We start from the raw sequence: 23,880 nt of genomic DNA, 5'->3' as shown, positions 1-23,880 counted from the left end.
AACCAAAGCAGGGGAACGATCCCTGCAGCCCTGCCATTTGTTCTCCACCCTGAAAATGGACTGACTGCCAAGGGGAGCAAACCCAAGTGTTTGCACTCAGACTCCACTCAAAGTCTGGGCATGGAAGAAGCAGAGAGGAGCCTCAGTGCCACAAACCCACCCTGAATTTACTTGGAAGCTCTCCTTTAACGGCACTGTTTCTGCTGTGTACTTGTGGTGGAAGGGAAAGGTTAAATAAATACTGAGAAAATTATTTTATCCAAGCTCAGTTCATGAACTAGTCAAGTGTTTTTCTCAGTATACAGGGAAAACTCTGAACTTAGCCTTCTTTCCACGAGGTCTGAGGGGTCAGGCAATAACCTAGATAGGAGGTACCTGAAACTGTGCACTGCAAAAACCTTCTGCACTGCATACATACACAAAACACACTGAAAATACCTTGCATGAGCCAGAGAGAGGAAAATATTCACATTTTCACCTACAGAAATTAACGTTTATTGGTTTTATACAAAACAAGGAACCCACTTGGGTCATAAAGGTTTAGCTTTAACACCAAACCTTTCTTTAAAGGAAATAAAAGCAGCAAGCAAGCTGTCTGCTTTTCCGAATAAAACAGGTGATTCCACTACAAGCAGATTTTCAGACAAGCAATGAAAACAGGGGCCTAGAGAAACTGTGAAATATCCATCCCTGAACGTTTCCAGGACCCAGCTGGACAAACCCCTAAAGAACTTGGTAAGAACACAGCGTTGATCTTGTTTTGAACAGGAGGTTGGACAGATTACATGAGATTACGTTCCTGAATTCCCTTCCAACCTGAGTTACTCCGTGATATGCTACTGCATTGTCCTAATTGAACTGACACATCCAGTTCTACATTTCTCTCCTGGCACCACGTCTGCAGAAGAACAGAAGTGCAAGGCCAAGTGTGACAAACGGGATGTTACAAGCACAGTGACAATGCAGGAACGTGTCATGGAAGAGAGGAGTAGATATATGCAAGGTATTGGTGGTCACTGTTCTCTTCTGTCTTGATAGATACAGAGATTATGAAAGCCAAAAAATAAAGAACCACCAAGTACTGCAACAGGTTGCCCAGAGAAGTTGTTCAATCCCAGTCCTTGAGGATTTAAGGGTAGGCTGGATAAAGCCCTGAGCAGCCCAGGCTGACCTTGGGGATGGCCCTGCTTTGAGCAGAAGGCTGGACTGCAGACCTAGCGAGGTCCCTTCTAATCTGAAGCATCCTAAAATCCTATGAAAAACATCCAGAGTCAGAGTACTAGAATATATAAGCTTACAAGATGAAATCCTACAAAACACAGAATTAGCTGGTACAATGCCCAGTCACACTTTTTTTTTTTCCCTTAATTTCTACTATAGTTTATCCTGTTTACACATTTGGGAAAGATTTCTCGTAAAGTCACCAGATAGCCTTTCCCAATGTCAGTACACTGGAGCGAGCAGCAACAGCAGCCCTATGCTATCCACCCTACACTTCATGGCTGTGCCTACCCTTTAGGAGCAGCCAGAAGCCACCAGCCTGGCTAGGCAGCCCACGGGATGGCAGCACGCAGCTATCCCACAACTGCTTTCCACCTGCAAAGCAAACTCAGACCAACTGGAAAACAATCTCCAATGACAATACAGAAGTCACAATGAAATCACCAATACAGCTGATTTCACAGCATCTCTCCAATTTCTGAGCATTTCACAGCTTTCTCCCCCCCACGCCCGGGGACATTCACCTTTTGTAAGACATCGTGAATCGCACCGGACTTCTCCTTCAACACCTCTACTACACAACGGGCCTCGTCTTCAGTGAAGATCATGTTCTTCATGGCCATTACGAAGTCTTTAAATTTCACTTCAGCATTTTCTGCAACACAGAAGGGAGGATATGTTTACTTTGGACTCCGCAGCGAATTATTTATTTTGCCTCGAAACAGCATGTGATGGGGTATCATTACGCATTATATTTAATTTCAGTCTGAAATGCCAAGAAGCAAAAGGTCACGAGCATTCAGCAAAAACAACATCTCCCATTTAAATCCGATAACAATCTGCCAGCTGACAGTTTTGGGAAAAGAATCCCACCGCTTTGTTTGTTCAGTTGGTAACATTTATAGTGTCACTACCAGGAAGACAAAGCATAACACAGATTTTGGGGGGGAAAAAAATAGCACGAATGTGAGAACTTGTAGAGTTCTTCCCAGTGTATTATGACAGTAATTCAAACTGAGCTCCCAATTGAGAGGGCAGCCTGGCTCCAAAAGCAACGTGCAGATGACAGCGTAATGAATTTAAGAAGCGGCATTTCTGATTACAATGCATGGAAACCAGAGAAATATCCCATCGGTCTAAGTTTGGAAATGAACTTGTGCAGCAGCAGACAAGCCAGTAAGATCCATCTTAATCGCAGATTCCAGAAGTGTTTAAAAAGACACAAGCAGGCAAGCGTATTTCAAATCAGTTACACTCTTCCAGAAACAAAAATCATTTTTCATTAACAAGGAGGATGCACACACAGAAGTCTTTAGGTGGCCCCCTAACTTAAGGAAATGGAAGTACAAGACTGAGGCACCCAGGATCTCTCAAATGTTCACTGTTGCATCAAAGTCTGTCAAGGGATTGGCAGGAAAAAATAGCACCAGAAAAAGCCTACAGATAGTGCTTGGTTCAGAGAACATCCCACAGAGCACGGAGAAGGGTCCAGCTTCCTCACCACAGGTACTGCTAAATGTGCCACTGAAACCAAGCCACAAGGCAAACCCAAACCTCTCCAGAGATTAAAACACGAATGAAAAAAAATCAGGAAACAAAATACTGACGATACAAAGCCCCTAAGAGAAATTATCGAGCATAAACTATTGAATAGCAGTCCAGAGAGGTGGGGAGAAGCCCTGAGGAATTCTAGCACATCTTCTCCTAGTCGTAAATCCAACTTCGCCTTGGCCAGAGACTTCAGATCACGTCCCTGCTGCACTGACACCAATGACACTGTTGCCAGGAATATGCCAAAACCCTGAGAGCAGAGCCTGGTTTGCTGGGAGCCTGCTTGGCTTGGAGCAGGCTGAGCCCCGCGCTCCCTGAACACAGCAGGAGCCTTGCCCTTGCACCCAAGAAGCTTACAGTTAAAATACGGGAAGATTTCTATATCGGGAGGGCAAATCCCAGCTGACACAGAAGAATTAGAAGCTCACATAGAAGGTTACAGCTTGCAAAGGAAATGAGAAGGGACGGGTGCACACGGAAGGCTGATGCCCCACAGCGATTAAGGCGCAGCCGCTGAGCTGGAAGCACAAGAGGAGCCTCAGGCAAGTGGGAATCCAACATAGGTACCAGAGAGAGCTGCCAGGAAGTTTTCGAGCGTGCATTTTAGAATTTAAGTCTAAAAACAGAGAGTGCAGTGAATCACCAAGCAGACAATGTGAAGAGCCAGCCCTCTGAACAGACCCGAACAGGGGAATCGCTGCTCAGTGACTTGCCTGTCTCAGCCTGCCTACAAATTGGAGGATCTCACCCCACAGCTCAGGAGGCCTGGCATCCTTGGAGCAGGTCAGTGACCTATTTTGAGGTCTCAGGTTGGGATACAGCGCTCAGAAGTCACATCAGGCCTCCTTAGGAAAGTAGGAAGGAAGCTTCCCTCTCCTAACTAATCCCAACTGCATTAAAAGGAAAAGTCAGCATCTTGGTGGAAGCCACCAGACTCAAACTCCAGGGGCAATTTCCATCAGGTAACCCTGTGCTGCACACGTATTTGCTAACTGGCCAGCCCAAGGCAGCTTTAGAACAGCACTGGAGCATGCAGGCTGCACCCCCAGGCACAAGCAGACTCCCGTGCTTGGGATTCCAGCACTGATACCAATACCTGACCCAGCCACTGTGCAGCTAGGGAACAGGAAACAAAATGCTGTCAGTACTAAGCCCTTAAGAGAAATCATTGAACATAAATTAGAGAAGAATAGTCCAGGGAGATGGAGGGAAAGCACTGAGAAATTCTAGCACACCCTCTCATGCATCTGTGTGGTCTGTGATCACCCGTTTGCTCACTGTTCGGACACAAAAGCCTACAGTCAGCACTAAAAGGGTTCAGATGAAGCAAAGCCCTTTCAGCAGTGCCAAAAACAGGGCATAAGTGAGCACAGACAAGAACAGTGTCCTGCAGCCACAAATGTTCTCCTCAAATCCTTTCTTCCTAACAAAATAAAAGATTCCCCTCCCCACACGCACAGCACGCTCCCTCCCTGCTCACAGTTTGATGCCCAAAGCAGTTATCTGCGTTATTTTCTTACCTTTATCAGTTTCATTCTTCATTTTCTTGCCACTGCTCTTCTGGATCCCCTCATTCATGTTTTGTTTCACCACTTCAACCACTTCTCTCTTCTCTAAAGCGCCAGCATCAGAATTATCCATCAAAGGAATATACGTGGTTGCTTGAATAAGAGGTTCATCCACCAAAACTGTAACCAAGAGTCCACAGGGTGGGTTAAAGCTCTTTAATAATTAACTTCAATGTATAGAAAAGGTGCATAACACATCAGTGAGACGGATTACAGCATCTCTAATCTCAATAGTTAGTTATATTAATAACCTTCAAAGCTTAACTCCTTAAAGCTCTTCAGGTAAATTCATTACACAAACTTCTCTAATGCATAAGAATTGAGTAGCTCCAACTTATATTTTCAAAGCTGCCTTTTAGCATTTTAAGAAGTAGCAGAGAAGAACCTTCACATTTTGATTTCAATTTCATGTTTTCATTTAAGTTGCATACAGCATCCGTGAGACTGGTTTACTTCGGGCTGTGTACGAAATGCATGCAGCATCCCTGAAACATGCATACAGTAAATCTTTTGTTCCTATTCTGTTTAAGGCTGGTACCTTACTGCCAGCATTTGCACCCAGATTACATCACCAGCAACCTAAACCACTTCGGCAGAACATGTGGTAAGGGCAGCAACCCATCTTATTCCGCAGGCAGACTCAGCTGCACTTAATAAAGACCTCTCGTCTGTCAGAGCAGGCTTCAGGCACCATTAATATTCAGAGAGACACCCAGAGGTGCTGGCCGACCTCAGTCTCTGTTCACACAGCACTGAATCCACGTGGTGAGAAACAGCCTCTGCCCAAGGAACTGCTCAGTCTGCGCTGCTGAGGTAGAAGCAGGGGAGGGGAGAGGAAGAATGACAGAGCAGGGACGACAGAAGCAGTCAGTGACAGAGGTGGATTTGGGGGTTTGCCCAGTGCACGCTGCCTGAAGCATGTGAGGCATCCTGCACAGAGCCACCACGCAGCAGGGAAGCTCCTGACCCACCCAGCCCAGCCGAAGGGCTGATGGGGAACAGATGCCATGCAGTGGGCTGGAGAGCAAAGGGAAATAGGTGGGAGAGAAGATTTCAGGCATCAGTGCAGCACAAACGTGGCTTCCTGGCTGCCAGAGAGCCAGCTGGAAAATGCTTCCACATTCTGCCTGCCCTTAAGGAGGAAAACAGGCCAGATGGACCTTCCACATAACCTGCCAGAGCCTCTCATCTTAAGCAGCAAGCAAACACCTGCACATGCATGGCAAGCACTGAAGTGAAGAGAGGTTTCCTCTACAAGAAATACCCAACATTAATTCTGTTAGCATCCTCATTTTTTATTTTACTTCCTCTCCTTATTATCTTCCCCTTGTTTCGTTCCCTTCCTCTCAAAAAGCCTGTTTAAGATCTGTGAGACACTCTGCTGCCAGTCTGACCTGACCAAAATGTAAAGGAAGCACAGAGACCAACACCATCTACTCCAGGAGCAGTCCACCAGCTTCTTCATCGCTGTCCCAGCGAGGAAGAGTTTTGAGAAGCTAACAAGGTGGCCTCAGAGGACTCCGTGGTCACGCTCTTCCCAAATGCCACAAACACAACAGCACTCATTGTAAAAAAACTGAAACACAAGAGGCAGACTGAGCCAAGAGACGAGAACCAGCATCTTGGCAGGGAGCGAGGGATGACGAACAGTAAAGGCCTTGACAGCGAAGATGAGCAGTTTATGTTGGAGCAACAGCTAGCTAACAAAAGGACAATAAGAGAGGAAAAAGCAATTGGCTAAAAAAAAACGAAACAAAACAAAACAAAAAAAAACTGCAGTCTTGTTTGGGGCAGATGACTGCAGCCGTTAGAGACGTGCCTTGCTCAGAGTCTGGGCAGCTTACACTATGTCAATACTTTGCTCCTCAATTCAAGTGGGGATGTGTGGATCCAAAAGACTCAGAAAGGTGAAAGGTTCACGGAGGCATGCCATGTTCAGTGGTACTCGTTGTTCATAAAATAAAGAGCAGTCTATAGGATTTTTCCTACCTTTAATCCCTGCTTTTTCAAATTAAGAAAATTAATCTACAGGTTTCTTTCCCAGAAAGAAGGCGAAAGAAAGAAAAAGGTTGAGTTGTCAGGCACGTCTGAGCTAAGAAACGCTTGGTATTCTCACCATTATCAACTTTCTGCTTCTTTGCAGAGACTTTCTTCTTTCCTGATACATTTTCTGGCTTTATCTCTTGGTGGAGCAGGACAGGGTCTTGCTTTTTGGCAGGAGATGCAACAGAATCAGTCTTAGAATCTTGATCATCTGTAACAGACAATTGAGACAATGAAGAGCATATTCTCATTTTTAAATCAGTGACTCTAATCACTGAGATCTAAGCCCAGAAAAAATCATGTATTTGAAATGAGAAGTTATGAAGTTATACACACAGACAAAAACGCATTTCCCAGACCAGATGAGACCCCAAAGCAAGAGAAAGGTTTAGCAGAGTGAAGGGCCACAGCACCGAGTGTTTTGACAGACAGGACTGTCAACTGCGAGCAGAACACAGGCGATTAAAGTGACCTTTTCACAAATCCAATGCAGCTTTTACTGCAACAGAGCACACAGCATGTGTTACCGTACCAGGTTCTCGTTTGCAGGATGTATTTCCCCCAACCCCATCCCCACCGTGAACCCCCTCGTGCCTTTTACACACACACACCCCCAACAGCTACTGGGACTGTGAGAAGCAGAAAATAAGTGTTTTGCATTAGGGAACTGTTCTTTGTAAAAGTTGTTTCTGGAGAGGGGTGCTTTTTTTGTTGTTTTTTGTGGTTTTTATTCTTTTGGGACAGCTTGTGCTACAGGATATGCTTGTCAGAGCTGACACACCACGCAGGGTTACGGCGTTAGCTCATGCAAGCAAGGATAAAAGTTAGTTGTGGCTGCCCTCGGAACAGCCTTTGCAGACCACATTTTCATCACGCCACAGAGATTTTCAGAGAGCACCCACAAATAAGATTTGATGCCGTTTTTGCTGGTAGTGGGCAGGTCTTCCTTCTCCCTTTTTCAGGAAAAAAAAATCACATCAAGCAGCAGTGTCGTTCTTTTTCCTCCCTCCCTGTAGCAAACCTGTTAACTACTCCTTATATTATCTGCAAATATTTTGGTTTTCACTTATTTTTGAAACTGGATTTTTTTTTTTTAAGCTTCCATGAATGGCCATCCACATATTTGCAAACAACTTTACAATTTTTCAGTCTAGTCTAGGTTGGATGCTTCAGCTGCAACGGCTGGATCAGTATTTTTGTTTCTGTTCCATCCCATTATAAAGGTGAAACGGGTGGGAAGTGACTTTACGTGCTTCTTTCTTCCCATGAATCAGCCACCAAACCCCTTCTGGCACATTAGGCCTGCACTTAAGCAGTGATTTATTTTGCACACTCAGCTACGGGGGTTCCCTAGACGTCCTTCCCTATTAGAGCAAGTGCTCTTAGGGCTCTGCTTTTTCATGGCTTGACATCAGAGTGCACACAGCAAACATTTAATGACTTCTTTCAGGTAATTAACATTTTGACAGCTTGAGAGCAAAGGAGCCAAGCCATAGAGCAAAGCAGAGACACAGGCTACTCTGTTTCCCTCAACGATCTCTAATAGAAGAAAGCAAGGACGGGAGGAGGAAAACCAGAGCATTGCCACCAGATGGAAAACAAGGGGGGAAAAAAAAAGCAATAGCTCGTAAAAAGGAAAAGGTTAGAAGTGAGCTTTGCCCCACAGAGATCAGGCAGAACAGTTCTGAGAGAGACGCTCTGTGGCCTCGCAGGAAGCAGAGCACAGTTTTGGCGTTCTGTGCAAGAAGCATATGCAACGTAAGGTACCCATGCCATTTTTCTGCTTCTTCTGCCCAGGCTTCTTCTTAGATGCGGCTGATTCAGATGGTGGAGTGGGCTGTTTTGTAACAGGGACTGGTTCTACTTTCTTGCCTGAAGACTTGGATCCTTCCGACTCCTTAGTTACATGATCATCTTGAGGTGCCTTCTGCTTCTTCTCCTTCTTCTTCCGTTCCCTGACGCCGCTCGATGCTTCGGCCATGCTCAAGGGAACAGGAACGACGTGCTCTTCATCCGTACCCAGGGCATCAGAGAGCTTGAAGTCCCGAGGGGTACTTTCGGAGTCAGATTCATGGATGTTCCCGTTCTGAGCTTCTTTCTTCTTGTTCTTCTTCTTCTCTGTTTTCTTTTTATCGCTCTTGGCAGGCGGAAACTTTAGGTCCCTTTTCTGTTTTGCAAGGACTTCGTCGTATAATGTTTCTTTCATGAAAAGCCAGAAGAAGAGGAAGATAACCGTAATAACCACAGAAGGAATGAGGATGATGAAGTAGGTAGACTCGTAAAACTCCATTGTGCTTCTTCTTAGCTGTATTTATAAAAAAATCTATAGGGGAAAGAAAAAGAAACAAGAATTAGTTTTTTGACCAGGTTTTGACACTTTTTTCCTCCTGCCAATAATATTGATAAAAAGCTTTGACACTGCCCTAGAGAAGCCTTAAAATTTGCTTTTAATAAAGTTACCAAACTAATATCAAGCATGGAAGAACTTTGAAGGCTTTCACTGTTTGCTTCAAAGCTGCTAACCTGCACAGAAAGGAACTGTAGCTGCTGGGCTGAGCCTGGATGGGAGCAGTTCCCTTTCTTTCACTCATCTTCCTCATTCTCCCTTCTGAAGTGAAATTCACTAAGTGAATACTTTTGACATCAGAACTGCTGTGAAATACGGACCCATACATTTAGAGGAACTCTTTTTTTTTTTTTTTTTTTTAACCTTTTTTCCCCCCCATAAATCAAACATCGTGATGTCAGTTTTTTTTATCTTGTCAAGCGGGAGTTAAATCTCAACTTTTGCTCCCAGTTTTATGAAACGCTCAGAAGCAGAGCAAGGAGAAGGGAGAAAGGCCTAAATGTTAGTCAACCATAAAGAATCAGGGTTTTTTTTCAGAACTGCTTTTTGAAGTCTAAACCAGCTTTAAACTCATGAAAATTCCACACGTTTATGGGAAAACAGTGAGATCTGTTACTTATTTTGTGCATGTAACGGCACGGCTCAGAGCATTAAATGAATAAAACAAAAAAGCAGGAACCACAGAATTTAAAAGAAAGTGAGAATTAAGGTTTATTTTAAAAAAACATTAGTTTTAGGGCCAAGATAAGACTGATTTCCCCACTTCACAACTCTGGTCACTATGAACAGACACAGATTTTTGCAGGAAGAACTCAAACCAGACTGTTCCAAGGGAAAAAAAGGCATTGATCCTTGAAAAACACAATCAAAATTCCAACTAAGCACACACAATTGCTGATTCACCAACTCAGTTTGAAAACTGCCACAGCAAACACGTGCTTCAACCATATTTTCCTCCACACCAAGAAGAGGACACTCCAACTCAAGTGCCCTTTGGGAAACCCATTCCCTTGGGAATGAAAGGCAAGGGATGTAACCCGACTTGTGTCTCCCATCACAAGAGTTCACACAGCAGGATGACCCCAAAAAAGGGTAGGGGGAACTGCCCCACACTTCTAAATTATATTTGTTGAAATGTTTGGGTTGGAAGGGATCTTAAAGCCCACCCAGTTCCAACCCCGTGCCACGAGCAGGGACACCCTCCACCAGCCCAGGCTGCCCCCAGCCCCGTCCAGCCTGGCCTTGAGCACCTCCAAGGATGGGGCAGCCACAGCTCATCCGGGCAGCTCATTCCAGTGCCTCACCAGCAAAGAATTTCCTCCTTATATTGCCTGGGGTATTGCCACCACTGCTTAGAAGAAAATAGACGTGTACACTGAATGCCCAGGGACTGCAGTTGGCAGAGACGTTGTGCAGCACAAGGAAAGGACAGGTTCTTGCTTCTGAGCAGAAGGTTACTCTTTAAATACCTTCTAGTATCACACTTCAGCCTTAAAAAGAAAAAAAAAACATCTCATGGCTGTGCTAGAAGCTGCTCTTTAAGTCAGCTTGCCATCCTGCCCTGTTGGGAGACAATTTATTTGTACAGGGCACTGAGCAGTACAAAGAGCAAGGAGTGGGAACTCTAATTTGGCTATTAAGTTATCAAAATAAATGGCTAACCTTTCAATGCACTAATTATTCATCAGTTGTCTTAACGCTGTCTCCTCCCAGGTTGTGTGTTTTATTTTCCGTGTGCCCAGCTTGCTGGAAGGGCTCGCAGCTGGAATCAGGCACGGGGTTTTGCAAGGGCTGTGAGGGAGGAAAAGCTCTGCTTTTGGGGAGAAAAAGCACGGATGCATGAAACTGAGCTGGAGCTTTCAAAGTGATTCATAAAACCAGCCTGCTGTACGAAGTGATCTAATATTAGTTATCGCTTGAAGGAAACAGATCTGGAAAATTTGCTGCAGCCAAAGTCAATATTGAGTGCTTACAGGAGAAGCTAAGCCCCAAAGAAAATGTGTAACGAAGCAGATTTCTCACAAACATGATGAGGTTGATCATTACAGGACCTTACTGCCCCAATTACAACACCGAACCACAAGGAGCCCCCAACGTGCCCAGCTCTGCCCCACAGACACCGGGGCACGCAGCCGGCCATGCACTGACCCTTTTACATGTTGTAAAGGACGGAGGCACCGAGTGATGGGATGGCCACCAAGGCAGGACCGAGACGTACACAGCTGCTGTCATTTTGACATGGAAAAGCACGAAACGTGGCATCAGGCATGATCACAGCCCGACCACACGGCGAGATCAGGTTCCCAGTTGCTTAAGCCCTGAAATACCTCCCAGCACCCCGTTAAAAAAATAAAGGCAAGAGAGTTTGTCTTTACGTTTTAACCAGAACCCAAAAAGTCTTTCAAAGTTGGAATTAAAGCAAGCCTGCTCCCGGAAAACCTGTGTTTTGTTTGTCGAAAACCTGTGTTTTGTTTGTCAAAGGGGTGTGCACAAAGCTGGGGAAAGCTCCAATCTTTCTGATGATCTGAACGCAAACACAAAAAGCTACAGAAAGGTTTGTAGCGTGGCTGAGTCATCCCCAAAGGGAGCATCAGGTACGGGATGGCTGGGATAAAGCTGTGACCTGGTAGAAATACTGAAGTTTCCCAGCCCAGCACGAACAAGGGAGTTTAAGCATCACCCTTGGGGTCTGTGGGCAGGTGTCACAAGGTCCTCACCAAGTGACACCCTCGCCACGGGGCAAAGAGGCAGGGGTTTGCCTCACACAGGGCTGTCCTCTGACAACCTGCAGTTACTCAAGGAATTTCTCCATTCCCATTTATCCTTCTATATTGCCTTGAGAAACCGTCTAGGAAGAGAGAAGCAGTCTATAGGGGAAAAAAAATCATATGCTGCCCTATGAGAAACAGGACAGAGAAGCTCCTCCTATTAAACCAGAAGAAAGAGAACACTACATGAAGTTAAAAACCTTCCCACGTGAGTTTAAATGCTCACCAGGACCCGGTTCCACCACTCCCCATATTCCTGCTAGCTGCAGACACACGAGATGCCCTCACACCTCTCATGCCACGCAGGACCGGTCCCTTGGGAACAAGCCACATCTGTCCCAGTGCACACACAGACTCTGTTCACGTTCAGTCCAACATTTTAAACAAAAGAATTGCACTTTTGTTCCCCCAAACAGAGCCCGTGCCACAAAAACTGCTTCTGAACTCCAGCGCAGCATCAGTGCCTGCACCTGACTGCCCCGCTAGTTAACGCTGGCCTGGGTTTCCCCACACACCCCCGGCTTTCTGCATTTACCTCTCGAGTTTCACTCAGCACAGAAAGCACATTTCACGGGATATTCGTTCAGTTTGGGTCCAGGGGATTCACTTACTTGAGAAGACAGAAATAAATTAGGGCTCCATCTGGCTAATGAGTCACTCGGAGCTCAGCCCCAGCACGGTACCAGCACCGCTTCTCTAAACGCCTGGCTCTCGAGATGTGTGTAACCGCCGGGGGTTTGTGCTTCTGAAATAAAATAATGTTAAATCAGGGGGAAAAAACAGGTATTGGGGCAGCCTCTGCACAGCCTTCCCCGTGATACTGGGCTTAACACCCAGCTCACGGCACAGGCATCTGGCCGGCAAGGGGACTAAATAAAACCCCTCGTGTTCAAGGCACTGGGAGCACAGCAAAAAGCCTCAGAGGAGCATTTGCGTTGAATAAATTCCTCGAGGAGACAACACGAACACTGTTTTCCCCTTCATCTGCACAGTTAGCAGCACAGCTCCTACTAGTCAGCTGCGTGAGAGGGTCATCTCGGGAACAGCTTCGCTCCCAAACTGATCTCCCTGCAGGGCTCCTGGTGAAGACATCCAGCAACTTGGGCACTACAAGAGGGAACCTGTGGGAAATCAGGGTTTGGTAACAAAAGGGAACGAGATTTTAAAATCCAACAAGTTCAGCCACTGCACAGCAGCTCTGCATCCACACGGCGGCTGGAACCAGCTCCAGGAACCCCAGAGCATCAACCTAAAGTGCTGCAGGGCTCAAGCCCTAGGACGAAAGGCTGCCAGAAACCCTAAAGATGGGGTTAACCCCATTTAATAACAGCATTGGTACAAGATTAGCAAAGTCTGCAGAATTAGAACTTAATAATTAAGAAACACTATTTAAAGCAGTGCTATGGTGGCACAGAAAAACACAAGGTGTGCTCCTCGTGCCCCGAGACGAGACGCTGAAGGCAGCAGAGCCCCTGCAATGTGACTTTGCGAGAGGCAGGGAGTGAAAGCTGTCACAGCAGGCAGGGATTTCAGCTCATCAAACCTGCTCCAAGCTCGTTAACACCTGGCCAACCCCTGCAGGTAATCAGCAATGGGAACAGAGGGAGCCAGCACGACCCAACCACCTCCACCTTCCTGCGCAAGGGTCACGCGTTCCCAAAAACTGCCCTGCAAAGGAGGGACTGCACCCGAGCCCCATTTTAAGACAGGGCACTGAGATATTGCACGCATCTCACCTGTGGCAGGAGGAGCACAGCTCCCAGGAAGCTCACACCATCTGCTTACAGCTCACTGTTAAAGCTGGCACAATTTAGAGGCACGCACGAGGCACCCAAAACCAAGATCTGTCGCCCTGCCAGTTTTGACCCAGATGGCAAACTCTAACCCATTTATTTTTGTACTTTTTTGTATGCTTTTCAGACACCTTTGGAGCTGCCCTTCCACGCTCTGCTGGCAGCAGTCCTCCCAAAACTCCCACCTGGGGGGGAGCACAGCGACCAGCAATGCAAGGTGAGGTCTGCAATTAAACCCTCGCCCCGACAGCACGATTTATACAGCAAGAGGAAAGCTTCAGCCACTTGAATTTACAAGCTAAACCTGCCACATCCTAAAGTAACCCTGATTTGGGAAGGAGACCTGTTCAAGTCAAGCTTAACAGTGCTCAAAACCCCCTCTAAAGTGTTCGCAGCAAGAAGGGGAGGCTTGTCAATAAATCTTTCCACTCTTCACTTGATTAGGCTGATACAATTAAGCCATTTGCAGAGCACAATCTCGGCGCTGCAAATACCCTCTAGGTAAATATTTTCCATTCCAAACGTGCCGCTGTTTGTACCATCTGTTGGGCTCTGCTTGATGTTAGTTAACAGAGACACACTATTTATTATACTCCAGAAAAGAGTAACTTTGCTTCAGCAGAAGCCTTTGCTTTTTTTTTTTTCCCCCCTCTTCCCTTTTTAAATGCATTTTTCCAGTCAACACCTTGGAAAAACGCAGCAGCTGCCGATGGGATAAAACCCAGAGCCAGAATTAACTTCAGCAGAAGCAGAGTGTGAAACCTTGCATTTACCTGGGGATAAACACTCCCTCCTCCATTCCTGCAGCTCACCCCAAAACCACACAGACCCCTTCGGTGAAGCCTCCCGGGGCTGTTGGTGCAAAGAAACAAGAGCGTAACGATATCGGCATCACTCAGGACTGAAGAATCTTCAGAAAATGAAACATTTCTTGCAAGAGGAAGTTATTTTGGATCAAAAACAGCTCTGAGAAATGCCATCAGGGCCAGAGCAAAGCGTCCTCACCCCCACCAGACTGCAGGTTTCCCCCTGAAACCACCACATCCTAACACACACACCCACTAACGCGCTGTCCTCTGCCTTTGGAGACCTCTTTACCTTCTCCCCAGCTGCCCGTACGGGACCAAAAGTTGTGGTTTCCACCTGGAGCAGGCTCTGGGCATCACCCAGCACATCTGCCTCTTCCCATCACTGCTTCCAGGGAGCCCCTGAGGCTTCCTTCCCTCCCAGCTCCTGCCGGGACGTGCTGTGCCCACCGCCTGAGCTGAGCTGTGCACACCCAGCACGAGCAGGCAGGATTTGAGGCACGCGTTTCCTTCTGCTGCAAGCCAGGACCAGATCCTCACCAGCTCTTAATTTTCTTGCTCACATCTCCGTACGGGGGAACTGGGAAGTGAAACTTCTCAAGCTAAGGAGGAAAAATACTCACTGCGATCGCGCAGACGGAGAAACCTGCAAGTGGAGATTAACAGACTCCGATTTGGTCCGCCGGCAGCGATAGCCGCCAAGGTCACTACAGCAAGGAGCTCCCAACAGCCAAAATATCCCCTGCTGTGTCTCTCGCTCTCTGTCTGCCGTGTTACATCAGAAAGTAAGGCTTAACAGCAAAAGAAAATAAAAAAAACAGCCACACGAATGCAGCAGCAGGAGCTGCTCTGCTGATGTTAAGGCAAGGGGAGCCGGCCGCGCACCGCTCAGCCCCACGGACCAGCTGCATCTTTTAACCACATCATAGGAAATGCTCAAGTTTGCATTTCTAACGCTCTCAAAATACCGATTTGCTCGAAAATAAACCTCGCTCTTCTCACCACGGCGCTGCTCAGCTGATTTGCAATGGGCAGCCACCATGAAGTGGCTTTGTAACTCTGCAGGAACACCGAGCCGTGGCGTTGCCTTGCTGGCACATCACGCAAGGCCATAGCAGGATTACCTCCTAAAAATAAGAGACAAAGCTAGCAGATTAATAGCTGGCTGAGGTTGGATTACCAGCCTGAAGAGCAGCTTTGCGTGCCATGTGGCTGCTCAACATCCAGGGGTCCCCTGCAGCCCCAAGCTGCCCAGCAGCGCGAGCCAGGCACAGGTTTCAGCCAGGATTTGGAGGTCAGCAAGGCAGAAACACCCAAATTATGTGTCTGGATGGGAGGCAAGAACCAGGCCACACCTAGTTTTATTGTGGTTAATCACCTGGGAAGTTCATCGTGGTCTGCACAAGCCACTTCCACACGTTAAAGCCACTAAGAGCCCCAAGAAAGGCCTTTTGCTATCTGCCTGGTGAATAAATAGGTGTCTGACTCCCTGTTCCCAGCCTGCTCTCACCTGGGCTGCACAGGCAGCCCTGGAGCACAGCTCTGCCAAAAAAAAAAAAAAGGCAGGGAAATGCTCAGCCAGGAGGGCAGCTCTTCTGATGAATTTGGGTTTGCTACACCCCTATCATCTCCAGGCACAACTCAACCTCCACAAGGACAGCAGAGCAGGTACAAGCAGCAGCTTCTCAGTACTCAAATTCCACTCGTGCTTTCACAGTGAGCTGCAAAGAACAACGGCTGGAACCAAAGCTTTTCCCCTTTCCAGTGTATACAGTAAATACGGCTACACAAACATACATTTCTCTATTATATTCTCTTGTTTATATTAAAAAAAAAATAAATGGAAGAGAAGGAGACAGAAACAAAAGAGGAAAAGGCCTTAGCCCAGCTTTTCTTTTTTTTTTTTTTTTCCCCCTGCAGATTGCTGTGAAACTATGAATGGAATCCAAGAACTGGGAGGCTCATTTAAAAAACAAAACAGGTTTTTTATACACCAGAGCTGCAACCAGTCAAGGAAAAGCCCCAAGCGTGTTATCGGCCTCTCCATCAGGCTGCCACATCCCAGCAGAGCCTCCTGCACCCCAGTTTCTGGCTGGGACGAGCTCCTCGTGGTCACAGCACCGCAGCCCGTGCCTGCTGAGTGGTGCCAGGAGTTGAACTTGATGATCCTTCCTTATGGGTCCCTTCCAAGTTGGGATATTCTCTGATTTTATGCTCCTGGGAGGCACAAACCAGCCTTCGGTTTGAAGTGAGGGCAAGGCAGACGTCCTCAGAGACAGGAAAACCACGACAGATTGCTAACGAGGAAGCTCTACATAGCAGCAGTTAGTTTTGGGGATGCATTGCTGAAGTTTGCACATACCTGCACTAAATTGTCCTCGTTTGCTGCTTGCTTCTCCGAGCGGCTTCCTAACCCAGCCCTCAGCCAGCTCGGTCAGTGATGTGTTCGCCTGCTCCCTAGGATCCCTCCAGAAGCACAAGAAATGCCATTTTAAACCTACCACATGTCCTGCACGTCTCCAGCAGCACAGCCTTTCGCCAAATTCCTCGCCAAAGCACCAGAGAAGAAATCCTGCGAGCAGCGGGGACAACTGAGAAGCCGAGAGGCTCCGACCTTGAAGGGCTGGCAGGCGGCTCGGGGCAATGCAGAATTGATTAACCTTCGTACCTCCACGCCCCAAAGGCACAGGGCAGTCCCACAGTCGAGCCCTAACAGTGTCCCATTAGGGCTTTTTGCAAAGCTTCCACCCACGGTGAACGTGGGGAGGGGGAGGCAACGGGATAGGAGGCAGACAACGAGCCAATCTGCAAGTTTTCCTCTAAAAACCCAACCCAACACCGTTTTCCTGCGAGAATAAATCACATCCCTAGCAAAAAGTATCAACTTGGCTCATCCTAGAATTTCTTTTCCCTATAAAAATAAATCAAAAGACGTTTTTAGTGTGAATCCCGTTAAAAACAACTTCATCCAGACTTATTTTTAAGCGTGCGTTTGACGGACGAGAGCAGAAATCATCCTCTGCCAAGGCAGGTATTAGCCCAGGAGAATCCATTCAGCACAAGATTTCCTAACCATACAAAGATTTCACTCAAGCATGTGCCTGCAGTCCTCTGCCCTGTTGCAAGAGGAACAAAGGAAAAAGGAAATGACTAATCAAAGCACCAGCACATTAATACATTTTGGTATGTGGAAAGGGAAAATTGTAGCGTGTATTTTTAACATTCCCAACAGGAGAATGCGCTCCCATGCGTATGCCAGCCACCACGTAGCCTCGGCAGCTCTAGGGAAGAGGAAAAAAAAAACGAAGCGAGCCTCAGGCCAGCGGAGGAGTTTTGGATTTTCCACCTCCCTCCGTCCTGCACAACCCAAACACCCACCTGGGGCCCTGCCTTGGACCCACCTGCTGCTGCACAGCAAATGCCTCGGCGATTTGGGGACCTGAGCTGGCTGCAAGGGCAGGGAGAGCCCCGCAGGAAGGTGGCTGAGAAGGGACGAGGCAAAGGTGCCGGGCTGCACCAAAGCACCTCGCCTTCAAACCTTCCCTCGTGGTTATTTTGCCACAGCACCTGCCCAAACCGGTGTCCCAATACAGAAAGATTTAATTTTATTAATTTTTTTTCTTCTTCATGCTACGTTCCCCACACTCCCTGCCTCCACTGGAGGCTTTTTGGGGACAGATTTGCTCAGCGTTTGCTCAAGGAGCCTGAAGGACTCTTGTGATGAACTCAAAACGAGAACTTCCCAATCCTTACCTAAAGCAACCCAAAAAAATCAGCTCAGCAACAGCCCGCGACGGTCATTTGTGCACTGGGATGGCCCGGCACAAACGCTGCTGGAGCACTGCCTGGCCGTCCGACCGCAATTTGTTCCCCCTGTTTCGTAATTAAGGACTACAATCCGCCCTTCTTCTGATGCCAAAGCCCAAAAGGCTCATTATAATAAAAACCATTTCAAGTCCTAAATGGGAAGCCACTGTCGGACCAACTGCGATGGTTCAGCTGCCCCCAGCTCTGATACTTAATCTGATACTTAAACTGATATTTAACCTTCCTGCAACGAGCTTTGCCATCAGCCACCCTACGGGCAGCTGGAAGCACGAAGCTGCAGCAGGTCTTCACCCTGGCGTTGCAAAACGACAGCCCCAGTCACTCCCTCACCAAGATTTCCCCATTATTTCTCTTCAGTCTGCTGCTCGGCACGGCTCTGCAAAGCAACTGGACCACAGACAAAAAAAAAAAAGTGCTTTGTTAACCTTTCTGTGACTCAACAATCCCTTTGTTAAACAGCAGAGGATGAGAGGAGAAGCGACAGCAGAGCGATGCTCCCTCTGTTTGGATTCCTGCAGCAGGCCGATTGCCCTGCCTTGGGAAGAGGCAACAAGTTAAAGGAGAGCTGTGAACAACTCACCCGGGGAAATCAAGGCTTCTAAGTGATTGTGAATCATATCAGACACAGCTGCTTTCATGTGGTTTCTCCTAACTACCTCGAGTTAGAAGATATTATTATTTATGGCCCAGATTATGGCGAAGCAGCTGAGTGATTTCAGTTTTCTCTAAAGGGAAACCAAGTGTGACTGCTGCATCAAACTTACTGTAAACATGGCACGGATTTAGCTAAATTAGAGCATCACGAAGCAGCACGTGAAACGAGACCACTATACCTCAGTCCCAGGCTAAATCTCCAGCTCAAGTCCTGATAATTCTTCACCTCAAAAGGCAGAGGAAATCAGCAGTGAAGATTTTTTGCCCTTCTCACCGCTTGTAGCATAATGAAAAAACTGGGAAAAAAAGTTTCCATCACTTGAACGAAGTCCAGAATGGTAAAAAGTTTTCAGATGAGTCCAGGGTTTGACACTCAGGGGTGTACAGTAGGTTCTCAACCCCAGGATTGAGAAAGGGCGACTTCAGCTGAGGCTGGACGAGAGGAGGAACGCGGACCTGCCATAGAGAAGTCAAAGTTCCTCTGGGTTGACACAGGCATCATAAATAGAGATCTCCTCAACGTGCACAGCTACCAAGTAGGGTTTGTCAGCCTCCCCAGCCCGGCGGTGCCCCTCTGCTGCCCACACAGCTGGGTAAGCACTCCATCAGCACGGCTATTTTTGCCCTCAGTGCTATCCACCCTAGTCATGGTTCAGGAAGAGGCAAAAAAAAAAAGAGATCCAAGGAGCCGTGGCCGAGCTGGCACCGCTCGCTCTCGTGGCGTTCCCCTGCTCTGAACTCCTCACCCCAGTAAAAAGGGGCCATACCCAGCCCATCAGCTTCCTCCAGCTCGTACCTTGCAGGGTGGGGTTGAGGCCAGAGGACAATGCTGGCATGGGAACAACCACGTACTAAGCCATGAATGCATTTTTGACTGCAAGTTGGAAAAAAGCACTCAGTCCTCAACACAACGAGCTGCTCGACGTGGCCGTGGGGTACCTACAGCCACCCTGCAGAGCTCCGTGGTTGAATTCACCTGGCCACACGGCTGCTCACAGCTCCTGCCGCTCAGCTACGGGGCAAACCTGAGCCCTGGGACCGCAGGGAACACGTTGGGACTGATGCAAGTCTTGTGCCAGCAGCAATCAGGGGGTTTTAAGTCCCGGTCACACTGTTAAGAACAACACCTGCAAGAGAGGGTTGGATTTTATTACACCTGCATTACATTTATAATCAACTGCCAGGTGAAAGCACTGCTCTTGCCACATTTATAAAACCCTTCAAACACAGGGGATGGGTGGAGATACGGTCAGGACAGAACCTGGACCGCAGCAGCTGCTGGACTACAGCACCAACCTGGTGACTTTGATCCAGCAGAAATTTGCAGGAATTTGCCCAAAGGATGAACAGGATCCCATCACCAAGACTTCCACATCAGATACGAGGCAGTGGCAAAGCTGTAACTCCAAATTTATCCTGAAGTAAGGCGTTACACAGCAAACAGGAAAGTACTTCCATAGCCAGGCTACATCCTTTAATGCTGTCGATAATCTTGGAAATATTAGCTAAAAGTTTCAGGATGGCTGGTGAGCAGAAGAGGCTTCAGAAGCAATCCCTGCACACAGCACCAGCAGCATATGAGTCTCTCCAGCACAGCTCCTCCAAAGTGTTTCCTAACACAGTTTAATTACACCTGAGCTGTGCTGTGAAGGAGCTTTTGTTAACCACTTTGCTCCTGTAGCTGCTGGTTCCCCAGGCGAGCCGTGCTGAGGCTCACTGCCATTCCCCTGAGCCCAGCACACCCTGAGCAGCCCTCAGACAGCCCTACCGGTCCTAATCCTACACTCAGCATAACATCGGGGACTTGGTGACAACAAATTCCCCAAAAGATGCGTGCAGAGTGCATCTCGGAGGGCTTTCTGGCTGCCTCCACTTCTGGCCATAACAGCCAGCCCCATAAAAGTTTCTTACAGTGACTTCAAAGACACATTTAGTTGTTTTCAGAGTATTGAATTCAAATCAATACCCCAACATCTCCCCCAAAACAAGCAGCACATCCCCATTTGAACCACAGCTTTCCTTAAAACATAGGCTTAAGACCATGGCAGTTTGCTTTAAAAAGCACCTAAAAACGCTCAGCAGAAGGAATGCGGAGTAATTTAGGTCATTTCTTTCATGCTTCCCTGCGTTCTCCCTCCCCTCGCTTTACTGTCCCACACTCTGCTCCTCCTCTGGCATGCGAGGATTTAACATTTCATTGCAACCACCCAGATGTAAGCGATTAGAAGCAATTCAGCTTGCACCTCTCTTGCTCCCATGGCCTGCAACGGAGAGGGGAGATTAAGAAATCACCTTAGAAACAGGCACACCAGAAGCCAAGAAATTCTTCCTTTGACACTCAAACAGCAGGGAAAAAAAGGGGGGAAGCCAGGGGGTCGAGGCAGGGAAACGCCTCCCCCAGAACCTTCTCAAGGTTTTAAAACTTTTGAGTAACTCATCAGTGACCCCATAACTGGCTCAGCCTGCATTAGGCAAGGTGTAATCGTGCCTCAGGAACCCTCAGCTCACCAAATCCATGCATGTGCTGAAACACACTGAGGTGGGGAAAACAAGTTTACCTGTTCACCCCACAACTGCTCCGGTGCTCTGCCGGCCGTGCCGGGGCAGCCTCGCTTCGTAGCAGGCTGTAACCCATTAGGAGCTGCTTGAAAAAAAAAAAATCCATTTTTGCATACACACTAAGCTGTAAAGAGGTTTACTAAATTTAGCAGGCAACCCAATCCTGGCAGCGGTGCAGCGCAGGGCTGTAGACGGGGAAGTGACCTTAAGTGGAGGTAACAAGCGAGGACCAGAAGTGCTCCCCTGCAGCTGATCCTGGAAAGCCCACAGCACCCAACAAAACCCCAACACGCCCTCCATAAAACCTCCCTGAAACTCTGTAGTCCCAGGATTTTCAGCTGCTACCTGGACAATGCTTTTTATTTGTCCACGCTTGGCGAGGACACCTTCTCAGCAAACATTTTTAGGGCAAACTCCTCCTCTCCGGTCCCGGTCTGAACGTGGAGAAGCACGGCTTTGAAGGACCTTGGCCACCAGGGCTGGGGACACAAAATGAGGTGGTGCAGGTGATGCAAAGCAGCAGCAGAGCTTTCAAGAAATCAAATCAGCAGCCAAAGCCACACCTGCTCCCAGCAGCAAAGGTCAGGAGGTGTGACACAGGACGCTGCTCACCAACTCTGTTTTTCCCCAGCATCACACCCACCGAGAGACCTCCTGGTCCCGCAGAAGGATGTGCTGAGCCCTCCTCCCCACATACATCGAGTTAAACGAGGCAGAAGAGGCCCCTCCTGGCCCCGGTGGAGGCTTTTACCAGAGCACTGCTAAACCCAGAGCATTTCTCAGGTTTGGAGCTGCTCCTGGAGAGGCTGGGGATTGCCCTCACGCTGCTCTCAGCTGGGACAGAGAAGGGCAGAAGCGATGCTGCAGCTGGCTCACGAACCTGTCTGTGGGTCTCTGCGCCTTGTACCATTAAAAAAAAGATAATCCTCAAATAAAAGCCACGCTGGGATTCATTTTCAGCTTAAAACACACACCTGCCTCAGCTTTCCCTTCAGTGAAATGGGAAGGGAGGCACCTCCACCCTCCTCACATGCCAGGGCGCACAGATAACGCCCCGGAGAGCTGGCAGCGGTACGGAGGGGGCAGAGGGCAGGCTCCCAGCAGGAAGAAATCCACCCGACCCGAAAACGAGGAGAGCCGACGTGCAGCAGGGCTGAGTCAGAGCCTTGAAATACCTCTGCCACCGGGCGCTCGCCACGAGAGGCTTGGGAGCTGCTCACTTCCTCCGACAAACTGGGTTGGTCTCTTTTTTTTTGTTGTTGTTGTTCTCTCTGAATGAAGGTTTTTCAACTCGAAACTCCCCAACAAACGGGCTGGGAGGGGAGGGGAGGGAAAAAAAAAGTCATAGCCAGTGGTCAGATTATACCAGGAACAACACAATTCTCAGCTGCCTCGCGTTACAGGCTCCCTTATCAGTCAGTCATGATTTGGTCCAATCCTGGCACTCTCCCCAAAGAGCTGAACCTTGTGCAAGAGCTTAGTCGTCATCTGCCTCGACAGCCACGCACTTGCAAATGGATTACGAGGCCACTCATATTTTCCTGCGAGCAGCAGCATCCCTGCAACACCCCCCCGGGGAGGGCCAGCAGCAGGACTGCATGGCACGGGGGAGGCAGCTTTTCCCCGTGGCTGGATGAGGGCTAGAGGAGAGGATGCTTTTCATCTCTTCAGCTCGACAGCTTCCTTCCTATGTGGTCGCAGGAAGACAAAAAGACACCTCTGAGCATCGCAAAAAGGAGCAGGAAGTGCTAAATTTGTCCCTCCCCCAAAATAAAACACCCCACTCTAAGTCCACGTGGGAGAGAGTAAATGCTATCAGCCAGCAACGCAGAATTAAGCAGGAAGAATTTGGAAGTGAGAGAATGAGCCCAAAATTAGGCAGGCTGAGCTCACGCTGCTCTGCTGGGTGGCACCGCTAAGCGAGAGGCTACGCACGCGGCTGCTCACTTCCCCTCCGCAGGACGAGGGCTGGAGAGGTTTTGGAAGCACCATGAATCACGGGCATAAATATGCCAGCCCTTAAACGCCTTCAACACCCGGGGGATCCTGCAGGCAGGCGTCATTCTCCCCAGGTCAGCCAGTAAACGCTCAGCGAGCCAGCCAGCAGCCGGCCCGAGAAGGTCAGCTCGCTGGTTAACACCTGCGATCCGAAAAATGAGGACTCACGTTTTGCTGGGCACCTCCTCCTGACACAGCAATAAAAAAAAATAAGCCCTCCTCGATGCTCAAGTCCTCAGTCGGCTACACCTTGAAGAAAACGAGAAGTTTTGCTCTGTATCCTCAATTCTACGGCATAAGAGGGCGTGGAGCTGTCGGGCAGCAGGCTCCATCCCCTCCCAGAGGGTTAGCAAGGGGCATTTTTCCCATCCTGTAATCTTAAATTTTAGATCAGCAGCTCAGGAGCACGGAAATCCCTGCACGCCTGACAGTGACAGCAGCAGTTAGCTGCTAATGCTGGCGGAGGGCAACGCTACTTGCAACAGGGCTGATTAGGGCGAGGAAATGAGCAGCTCGCCACCACTAATTTACAGATACTTTCCCCGAGTCCTAACGCAGCCTCAGAGCAAGCCGGGATGAGGCTGAGTTGGAAAAGAAAGCTGCTATTTGTAAGTCTTCTCGGGGAGAAAAGGGGAAGGAGCTTCACCTACTTCTGTTCGGTAACAGGAACGTAGAGCTGTGAATTTTGACACAAAGCACCAAGGAAAACAAAGCGTGTTACAGAGAACAAGGGGGAGAGCTGCA

At 48.2% G+C, this 23,880-nt stretch overlaps 1 protein-coding gene across 6 annotated transcripts in view; it reads right to left on the bottom strand.

The window, feature by feature from the left end:
- Positions 1-23,880, bottom strand: part of KTN1 (kinectin 1) — a 71,906-nt gene that overhangs the window by 43,910 nt on the left and 4,116 nt on the right. For 4 of the 6 annotated variants that reach the window (XM_032187869.1, XM_032187871.1, XM_032187872.1 and 1 more), the window contains exons 2-5: positions 8,151-8,706; positions 6,457-6,594; positions 4,293-4,460; positions 1,746-1,876 (exon numbers count right to left, since the gene is read on the bottom strand). In XM_032187869.1, the coding sequence (XP_032043760.1) occupies positions 1,746-1,876; positions 4,293-4,460; positions 6,457-6,594; positions 8,151-8,673 (960 nt within the window). In that variant the 5' untranslated portion in view covers positions 8,674-8,706. The remainder of the gene's footprint in view (positions 1-1,745; positions 1,877-4,292; positions 4,461-6,456; positions 6,595-8,150; positions 8,707-23,880) is intronic. The other 2 variants (XM_032187870.1, XM_032187873.1) reach the window with 2 other exon arrangements.

The sequence above is a fragment of the Aythya fuligula genome, chromosome 5, assembly GCF_009819795.1.
Source record: "Aythya fuligula isolate bAytFul2 chromosome 5, bAytFul2.pri, whole genome shotgun sequence".
Classification (NCBI taxonomy): Eukaryota; Metazoa; Chordata; class Aves; order Anseriformes; family Anatidae; genus Aythya; species Aythya fuligula.
This window is presented reverse-complemented; position numbering and strand designations above follow the sequence as displayed.